A 10,668-nucleotide genomic window follows, 5' to 3' on the forward strand; every position below is an offset into this window, starting at 1 on the left:
GAGAATCCCAGCCACGGACGAGGTCAAAGGCTTTCGGCAACTGACTACCAGTCAGCCAGTGTCTCAAATTTAAATTTCCCATCTATAAAGTACTTTCATAGCCTTACTCCAACACATCTCTGTAACTTCCTCCAGCCATACAGCTAAAAACACACCCCAACTCTAAACTCTCCATTCTTTGTGCATATTCCATGCTCTTTGGCTTCCCCGCTGGTTGCTGTGCCTTTTTCTGTCTCGCTCTCACACTTTGTAATCCACTCCCTAAACATCTGAACCTTGCCACATTCCTCCTCCTTTAAAACCTTCCTTAAAACTCATTTTTTGGCCTAGTTCTGGGTCACACCTCCCAATATACTTTTCCTTGGCTTGAGGCCCATTTTTCTCATGATATTGCCTCAATGAAGCATTTTGGAATGTTTCCCGCCCTTAAAAGGTACTATAAGAACATAAGAAATAAGATCAGGTGAAGGTCATTTAGCCCTTCAAGCCTGCACTGTCATTCAACAAGAGCATGACTGATCTTCCACTTCAAGCCCACCTTCCCAAACTATTTCCATTTCACTTAATACCCAAAAATCGTTCGATTTCTGTCCTGAATATAATCAATGACTGAGCATCCATAGCTCTCTGGTGTAGAGAACTCCAAAGATTTACAACCCTTTGAGTGAAGAAATTTCTCATAACCTCAGTCTAAATGCTAGATCCTTTATTCTAAAACTGTGACCCTGTGTTCTAGATTCCCCAGCCTGGTGAAACATTTTCTCAGCACATATCCTGTCAAGCTCTTTAATAATTTTATATGTTTCAATTAGATTGTCTAAACTCTAAGGAATACAGGTCCAGTCTACTCAATCTCTCCACATCGGCCAATCCCCTCATCCCTGGAGCTAGACTACTGAACCTTTGTTGCACTCCCTCTCGGACAAGTGTGTCCTTCCTTAGGTAAGGAAACCAAAACTCCTTATGTCCTCACCAATTCCCTGTGGTAGTAAAATGTCTTTACTCTGTACTCCAATCCCTTTGTACCAAAAGCTAACATATAATTAGTGTTCCTAATCAATTGTTGTAACTGCATGTTAACTTTCTGTAATTCACGCACAAAGACACTCAGGTCCCTTTGAATGCCAACATTTCCCAGTCTTTCAGCATTCAAAAAGTATTCTGTTTTTTATTTTTTTCCCACCAAAGTGGATAACTTCACACTAGGCTGCATGGCATTCCATCTGCCATGTTCATGCCCATTAACCCAACCAATTAATATCCCTCTGCCACTTCTTTTCATCCTCATCATCACTTATTTTCCCACCTAACTTTGTGTGGTCAACAAACTTGGATATGTAACACTATGCCGTCTCGTCTAAATGTGGGCACAGGAGGCCCAGGCCTTACACTTGCAGGAGTAGAGGGAGACGACCAGAAACCCCAGCAGTTCCATGCACGTGTGTCATTTGACCAGATGTCGGACACCATGTGCTGCTGACGTCTCCACCTCCAAAACGAGACAGTGCAACACCTGTGCCACCTGTTGCAGGACCTGGCACCTCAGGGCATTGAGGGGGGGGGGGGCACCCACTCTTGGTGGCTGTCAAATTGATGGCCGCTCTGAACTTTTATGTGACTGGCTCCTCCCAGACCCCTAGCGGAGATATATGTGGCATTTCCCAGTCAGCTGTGCACACCTGTGTCAAGCAGGTCACAGAAGCCCTGTACACCCGGGCTGGGCAGTACATCAAATTTAACCTGGACCACGCCCATCAGGAAGCCCGGGCTGCAGGGTTCGCAGCCATTGTGGGGATGCCTAATGAACAGGGGCCATCGACTGCACACACATCACCCTCAAGGTCCCGCTGCAGAATTCAGGAAGATTCGTCAACAGAAAGGGATTCCATTCTCTGAATGTCCAACTGGTGTGTGACCACAATATGAACATTGTGGACGTCTGCACGAGACACCCTGGCAGCTGCAGGACAGCCTCATTCTCAGGAGCTCTGACATACCAGAAGCATTTGAGGAGGAGCACAGGCTGAGGGGATGGCTCGAAGGGATATGAGTTACCCACTTCGGACATGGTTGATGACGCCTGTGCAGAGGTCTGTGACTGAAGCAGAGACCCGCTATAATGAGGCCCATATAGTCACCCGCGCGATAGTGAAGTAGTGCTTTGGGCTCCTCAAAATGCGATTCTGGTGCCTGGATCGCTCTAGCGCAGCCCTACAATACAGCCCCCTGATCTCTTCCTGCATTGTGGTGGTGTGCTGTGACCTGCACAACCTGGCACAGCAGAGATGTGACTTATTGGAGGTGGAGAAGGAGGCCGTAGAGGAGGAGGACATGGAGGCTGACCAGCCGAGTGTCACTGGGGAGAAAGCTGCCCAGCAGCAGGAGGAGGAAGAACACGCCAAGCAACACCACCCAGGTGCTGGAGGGCTGGCAACTCAAATGAGGCATGTGAAGGTGGCTAGGAAGGCCCTGATCACCAGGTGGTTCAGTCACGAGGGAGCCTGTGTCTGTGGGTTCCATTTCACTCCCCCAACAAAAGTCCTTCTATCTCCTGCAACATTGTCACACCTGAGTGGTGAGCCAGTAGAAACATCAGCTGGGATCGTAACACTTCTCCCTGGAACAAATACACAGTTGAGCATTCTTCAAAGGCTTTGCAGATGACAGCCTCTATTTATATCACCTGAATGTACTCTATTACTTTTTTCACTTGTAGAAGAATCCACCTGAATAAAGGTGGGTTATCTTTTATATGGATTCTACCCAGTACAGAGAAATCAAATCTGCAGAGAATTTTCCTAGCATAACACAGGTTCTGTTTGCAAATGACCACAAAGCTGAAACACCAAAGACTTTTAATAAGATTTAGGCTAGTACATGTCAAGAAACAAACCAAATCTATTTGCTACAGGTATAGGGCTTGTTGTCCTTGGAATGCACAAACAGGTACTGAGATTTTGTCTTACTGGCAATAGCTTCATCATAGAATAGAACAGAATCCCTACAGTGTAGAAGGAGGCCATTCGGACCATCAAGTCTGCACTGACCACAATCCCATCCAGCCCCTATCCCCATAGCCCCACATATTTACCTTGCCAGCCCCCCTGACACTAAGTGGCAATTTAGCATGGCCAATCAACCTGACCCACACATCTTTGGAGTGTGGGAGGAAACCGGAGCACCCGGAGAAAACCCACGCAGACACGGAGAGAATGTGCAAACATATTGATTGGAATATTCCTTGAATGATCAATAATCATAGTTTTTTTCAACCAATGGGCATCTTTTATCATAAACATGTTTCCCTTCCAATGTACACAAAACTATACTCTTTGATTACATTAAATTAGATTAATTATTTTTTAGCTCCCAACTCATCTGCTCCAGCCTCCTTTGATATTCTTGGTGGCATCAGCAAATTTTATATTACAATTAATACCATTGAAGGCGGGAATGGGTTAAAGAACTTTGTAACATTTGAGCATTGACCCGAACTCTGTGATTTGGTGAGAAATACTGTAGTACTCATGTTTACGTTAGGGTGTTTTCATGCTCATGTATCCAAGAACAGATAAGAGTAGCAGCTGTGGTATACAAGAGTATGTTTTTCCCAGCTAATCTGTTCAGGAATGTGGCTAACCCGCTGGTAGCCATTTTGTGTTCTTTAATATTATGTACTGCTGTGTAGCAGTGGAGCCTACATGCAGGCCTTCTGTGATCGTATAATGATACATTCATATATATTCATCATATCCATACTGATATAAAGTATACAGGTACCTACGAACGTACATAAATTGTTGTATATAGCCCCCTGCACCTCTGTATGCCAGTGAACTTGTTTGTGTGAGACTGCCCCACAGGTGTCCACAGACACCAACAACAATCACGGCCTTGAGACAACCGTGAAGAAACCGCCAAGGCAGCAAGATTCACACGATGGAGGACAAGCCACGGCCTGGGAACCTAAGGGGCCTGGGAAACTGCGGACGTGACGGGGGGGTAGTATCAATACATGTTCTTAACCTGTATTTGCTGAGAGGTCTGAGGCCGTGTTAGGCATCGGACGTCTCCCACAATTGTGCAAATAAACCACTGTATTTTGACCTACGACTAGTCTGAGGTATTTTTACCTACCACACCATTTATAAATACAACAACTTATAGTCATGTAACATGTTAATGTTGTGAAATATGCCAAGGTAATTCAGGGTGCATGGAGGAAAGTTAAACGAGGGGACTAAAAGCATTGTCATAGTAAGTTTTGAGAAAGGTTTTAAGTGGGAAACAATCAACAGGACAGAGGACTTGTGAGAGTTCTCCAGAGTACAAGGATAGAATGGTGGAAACTACGGCATCTATAAAAGGGCATGCACTAAAATAAATGAGATAAAGGACAAAGGAAAATCCAGAAAGGGGAAAGGGATCAAAAAATATGTTCTTCACAAGTCTCCTAATCTGTCCCATGTACAACACTACAGATACATTTTTAGTAAAATCCATTTTTTTTTTTTACAGCTTACCTTTCCTCTCAAATAATTGAAGATTTACATTTTTCCTTCCTTCCTCAACCACTCGCGACACATTATGGGGACAGCATACATGTATCCTAGAACAATTTTGTTAATTTGAATGGAAGCAAGCATTTCAGCCCAATCTGGGTGTAGGATATGGATGTGAGTGTTATAATTCATTGTTCATTCATTAAAGAGGAATCTGGAGCCAGTCTTTCCTGAATCTGGGTTTATTCACAAAACACAGAGGGAACAAGCTTTCTTGCCCTTCCCCTCCCACAGGTGGAAACTGGTTCTTACATACTGAAGAATAATGCCCTAACCTTTCCCCTACATACAACTAGAGCATGCACTTTATTGTGACAAGATTGCAACATTACAGCAAGCACTATATACACTTTTTAAAAAAGTTATTTCAAACAAAGTATTTACAGCCGGATATAAAAGTTTAAGAAAGTAAAAATAAAAATAAAATCACAGCATGTTAATGCAAATTCAAGTGCTTCAAGAAAGTAAACATGACAATCACCTTTGATTCCTTGTTTGATTGGTCCCATCCGAATACAGGCTGCCAGAAAGGGGCTGGTTATGGAACCGATTCCTTAAAAGTGAAAAAATAAATTGAATTGGCCACAGAAATACCAGATTGAGTCAAAGCAATTTAAATATCAAAGTCCCTGTGGAACTTAGACATTGCTCCTTATTTTTTTCCTGTTTTTGATCTTACAGAATTTTCTGTGCCCCACATAATTCCCCAGGCAAAACTGTGGCAACTCAGTTTTACTGATATCTGCCAATGCTGTACTGCATCTAAAGGTAACGAAGGCTGCAGTGGCCGAAGTGTGACTAAGTGTGACTTGTCCACCCTAACGCTTTCTTTAGCAGGCACACATATAACACATGCAGGAAGGTTTTTTTTATTCATTCGTGGGACATGGGCGTCTCTGGCTGGCCAGCATTTATTCCCATCCCTAGTTACTTGAGGGCAATTGACAGTCAACCACATTGCTGTGGTTCTGGAGTCACATGTAGGCCAGACCAGGTAAAGGCAGCAGATTTCCTCCCCTAAAAAACATTAGTTTTTCTGACAATCAACAATGGTTTCATGGTCATCAGTAGATTCTTAATTCCAGATATTTTTTATTGAATTCAAATTCCACAGTCTGCCATGTCGGGATTCAAGCCCGGGTCCCCAGAACATTAGCTGAGTTTCTGGATTAATAATCTAGTGATATTATCACTAGGCCATCGCCATCTCCTGAAATAGACTCACAACACTCTGCCACATTACTCGATCACTGATATTATTGCTACACAAGTATTGAAAGTCCCACACATGCTCTACAGTAAAAAAAAAGTTTAGCATATGAAACTCAAGGTAGAAAGGTACTCAGCTTTAATGAGCATCAATACTGAGAACAACAGATGATCTTACTCAGAACAGTCTACGTTTGACATAAAGTACTAAATGTGTATGTGTCACCAGATTTTCATTCACATTCAAATCTTGCTCTCCATGGTCTTTTATCTCATTGCACGTAAATTAAAATGGAAAAAGTAACTTTTTAACTGAGAACATGTCCTCAGTATTTTTGGTTTCTCCACAGGAAGGACACAGAAGCTGTTTTGCTCTCAGGCTTCTACCAATGTAGTGTAGCTCACATCTGAATGTAGAGAAGTGTGTAAAGGTTACCTAGGAATGATATACCTTCCAAAAAACTATTCTTGCAAAAATGCATCCATCACTACACTAAAATATAGACCCCTTTAAAATATGAAGTCGAAATCTCAGCAGAATGGCAGCAATTCAACAGTGTCCTACCCATTTGTGTCACCACATGCAAAAATCAGATCACAAATGGATTACGTCATACTTCATGACTCAAAGCAATTCAAATACTTCCTTATTTTCAGAATATTCACAAAATATGTTTAAAAATGATCATCCAACTGAAAGCCCAGATTTTAAAAACTCACTAAAAATTTAAAAGAGGTTGAAACATAAAAACATGTATAAGCGAACCATTACAAGTACAACAAAGTTAACATGGACAGTTAGCAAGTTCTACATCAGACATGCAGAAGAGTCCTTTCACCAATTTCCACAATAGTAACTGCAGTGCATAAAGAGCTCAAAACACATTGCTGATCTAAGCAGTTCCAGCGCATGGTGCCTGCTGCACATTACATTAGCTGCCTCAGCCAGGTGGTTTGCTGACACTGGATTCTATTTTAACTCTGGATGAGTTTTGAATTAGTTAATTCTTGTTCAATATTTCCAATTCCTTCCTTTTTCAATTTTCTGCTGATCTGAATTTGTGTAGAAGATTAATTATATTAAGCTACACTAAAAAGGAACTTTTGGGTGATTTTTTCATTTATTCGTGCACTAGAACTTCTCCGCATCACTGGCTAGGCCAGCATTTATTACCTATCCCTAATATCCCTTGAGAAAGTGGTGAGCTGTTTTCTTGAATCGCTGCACTCCATAGGGTGTTTCATACACCCAGTGTTGTTAGGGAGGGAATTCCAGGATCTTGACCCAGTGACAGTAGAGGAACAAGTCAGGATGGTGTATGATTTGAAGCAGAACTTGAAGATGGTGGTTTTCCCCTGCATCTGCTGTCCTTATCCTTTGAGGTGGTAGAGGTCATGGGTTTGGAAACTGCTATTAATGGAGCAATTGAGAGTTGCTGCAGTGCATTTTGTAGTACACATTGCTGCCATTGTAATAGAGGGAGTGAATGCTTAAGGGGGTAGATGGGGTGCCAATCAAGTGGACTGCTTTGCTTTGGATGTTCACACGACATTCCTTTCTTTCACCAAAAAGGAAAACATATTTTAACCTCTACACCAAAAAAATTAATCTGCAACATGTGTAATAGAAATTTTTATTTTGATTTGTGAGATTGATCATTTCTGAATCATACTATTGCCATTCTGAGTCATGTCATATCTCATAGCATGTCAGTGGTGTTGAGTTCTGTAAGTTCTAAAGTCACAAAAATTATAGTATGCTAATCCAATGTTTTTAAGTATGGCTAGTGTGAGAAGTAATTTTGACCTACTAATGTAAAGAAAGATCAAGTGCGCATGCAGCTAGCTCATGCAGCTAGCTCATGCAGTATTTAATGCTGAAACTGGCATAAAAGTATAGTTTTACTTTAAACCTATAGTGCTTAGAAGCACAGAAGTTTTCTCACAAATGATCATGCACTTAAAAACAGAGTTATGACAGATATCAATATACAACAGCAGCAGTATGGTTACTTGCAAACAGTCAAGAGTGATTTCCTGACTCTAAGCTGTTTCATTAGTCAGATAAGTATTGATGGCAAAGCATAAATCAGATGCATAGTTACTGGAAAACTGTTAACATCTAACAAGCTTCAAAGTGATGCACTTCGAGCATAGCTTGAGAACAAAAGGACGTAAAATAAATTTTTGATGTTACATATGCCAGTTCCGGTCACCTTCTTCGCATTTTCTGATTGACTGTTTCCATTAAGTATTCTGACAGTTTGTGTCCAACATAAATTAATACATTGCACACATTATGAATTGAAAAGGATGCCTGGCCAGGTCCAGGTGAAGGGAAGGGATGTTTTGGACCACTGGAGTGATCAATCCTATAGAATGGATAGAAGCAAAAGCACTGTTAAAGCAAATGGTTGAATAGTACAGGGAAATAGTTCATATTCCCCATATATAGTTCAAGTAATTTGCTATAAAATATTACATTGAGGAGCATACCAAAGCATTTCAGATATAAATTGTATAAAAGATAGTTGGTATATATTTAAAAACAAATGCCAGAATAGGATAAGGACATTCAAATTGTTCAGTCATTAATTTCTCTGCTGTCTATTTTGACATTGTAGCCCTGGGGATGGATTTAAAATGCTTGTTCTCAGAGAAAATAAATGTTCTGCAGCCAATTTACACCTTTAAAAAGAATTGATATCTATTAGAATGAACTGCGGATTGTAATATATTTACAATATTTCTCATTGCTGCATTAAGTAAAAGGTTATATGTATTTTTGTCAACAGACAAGAGAACAGAGTTTTGCTGTTAAGTTTATATGGTATTTATTAACAAAACAATGAAGTTGCTCCGAGACTGAAAGGTTACTGTGAATGATAAAGGAACGATAAAGGAGGTTGTTAGCACTCTCCCCTCAAAATCAGCAGATTCTGGGTGCACATCCCACTCCAGGACTCAAGTACATAAAGTACAAAATTCAAGGCTGACACTCCAGTACAGTACTCAGAGAGAGCTGCTCTGTTGTTGGTGCCACCTATCAGATGAGACATTAAACCAAGGCTCTCTCCAGTGGATGCAAAAGTTCTCATGGCACCATCTTGAAAAGGTGCAGGGTATCCTAGCCTATATTTGTCCCTCAATTAGCCACACAAAAACAAAGCATCTAACCATTAACATATGGCTGTTTAAGTAAACGGGCTGCTGTGTTTCCTACATTACAACAATGACTACACTTAAACAAAACATCAGCTGTAAAGCACTTTGAGACATCCAGTGGTTGCGAAAAGGTCGTGAAAGGCACAATATAAATGTAAATTTTTCTTTTTGCACTTAACACCATGACAGAAACTTGTCAATGCATGCACTGTACATATCTATCCAAAGTTTCAATTTTGCATTAGAAAGTATTTATGTTCAATAAAAATTGGATTATGAACATGTGCACAGTAGCAGTTGCTTGGGAGTTAATGCTCCATAGCTGTGATGTTAGATACAGCAGTTGTGATGTTAGATACAGCAGTTGTGATGTTAGATACAGCAGTTGTGATGTTAGATACAGCAGTTGTGATGTTAGATACAGCAGTTGTGATGTTAGATACAGCAGTTGTGATGTTAGATACAGCAGTTGTGATGTTAGATACAGCAGTTGTGATGTTAGATACAGCAGTTGTGATGTTAGATACAGCAGTTGTGATGTTAGATACAGCAGTTGTGATGTTAGATATAGCAGTTGTGAAAAAAACATTATTTACAGGGCTTGGCAGTGAGGCATAAAGCAACAGTTAGAGAAGCCCGCTGCAAAAAAATGAATTGCCAGAGGAATAAGAGAAGTGATCAAAGCAGGATTAGAAGATCATCAGCACATCAAAGGAAGGGAAAATTTAGGTTGTACTGTTTGGTGGCCAGCAGGTAAGTTAGTGACAGATAATGATATTACAAGTTTACTGGTGCCTCAAAAGGCTTCGAACTGCCTTTACTTTATATCCAAAACCATGGGTCTTTGGGTCTCAAATTGGTGGAATTTTCAATGGCCAAATCATCAAATTATTTTTAAGGGATTAATTCACGAGATGTGGGCATCACTGGCTGGGCTAGTATTTATTGCCTATCGAACTGCCCTTGAACTGAGTAGCTTGCTTGGCCATTACAGAGTCAACCACAATGCTGTGGATCTGAAGTCACATGTAGGCCAGACCAGGTAAGGATGGTAGATTTCCTTCCCTATAGGACATTAGTGAACCAGATGGGATTTTATGACAATCGACAATGGACTTGAATGTCTAATGATAACCAGAGTTTTTAAAAAGTGAATTAAAATTTTATCTGACGGCATTATCCTGGATTTCTAGATTACTAGACCAATGACAATACCACTACATCACCATCTCTCCCTATTTTTTGTTTACCTGCAGAGTTAATTCTGTAGTAATTGTTTTGTATTAATAAAAAGGATTGCCTTTGGTGGAAAATGAGATATTTTGGGCATTTTGAGCTGGTTTCATCTCACTACACTCCATCAATATGCCAACTTTCAAGTGTAAATAAGCAGCTCTTGAATGTAGCATTTTCAAATCCCAAACTAACCATCCTTTTCGACTCAGATTATCTGTGTAACTTTTATATGGGCCATGCCAACTAGAATCTGGGTCAAACTCATTTGGTATGTTTACTTACAGTCTGGGCCTGAGGTACAATCCCTGAAGTAAAATAATATTGCGCTAAGCTACTCTCACATTCTCTCTGTAATATTGAGGTATTATTATTATAACTATTGAACCATAGAAGAATTACAGTACAGAAAGCGACCATTCAGCATAGTGTCTATGTCGACTGAAAGTAACTAGCTGCCCATTCCAATTCCAACTTCCAGCACCCGGTCTGTAACCTT

General features: G+C 40.7%; 1 protein-coding gene across 1 annotated transcript in view; it reads right to left on the reverse strand.

The window, feature by feature from the left end:
• Nucleotides 1-10,668, reverse strand: part of LOC144493159 (mitochondrial fission factor-like) — a 28,817-nt gene that overhangs the window by 2,011 nt on the left and 16,138 nt on the right. The window contains exons 8-9 of the mRNA XM_078212056.1: nt 7,988-8,169; nt 5,044-5,115 (exon numbers count right to left, since the gene is read on the reverse strand). Of these exons, the coding sequence (XP_078068182.1) occupies nt 5,044-5,115; nt 7,988-8,169 (254 nt within the window). The remainder of the gene's footprint in view (nt 1-5,043; nt 5,116-7,987; nt 8,170-10,668) is intronic.

The sequence above is a fragment of the Mustelus asterias genome, chromosome 4 (genome assembly GCF_964213995.1).
Source record: "Mustelus asterias chromosome 4, sMusAst1.hap1.1, whole genome shotgun sequence".
Classification (NCBI taxonomy): Eukaryota; Metazoa; Chordata; class Chondrichthyes; order Carcharhiniformes; family Triakidae; genus Mustelus; species Mustelus asterias.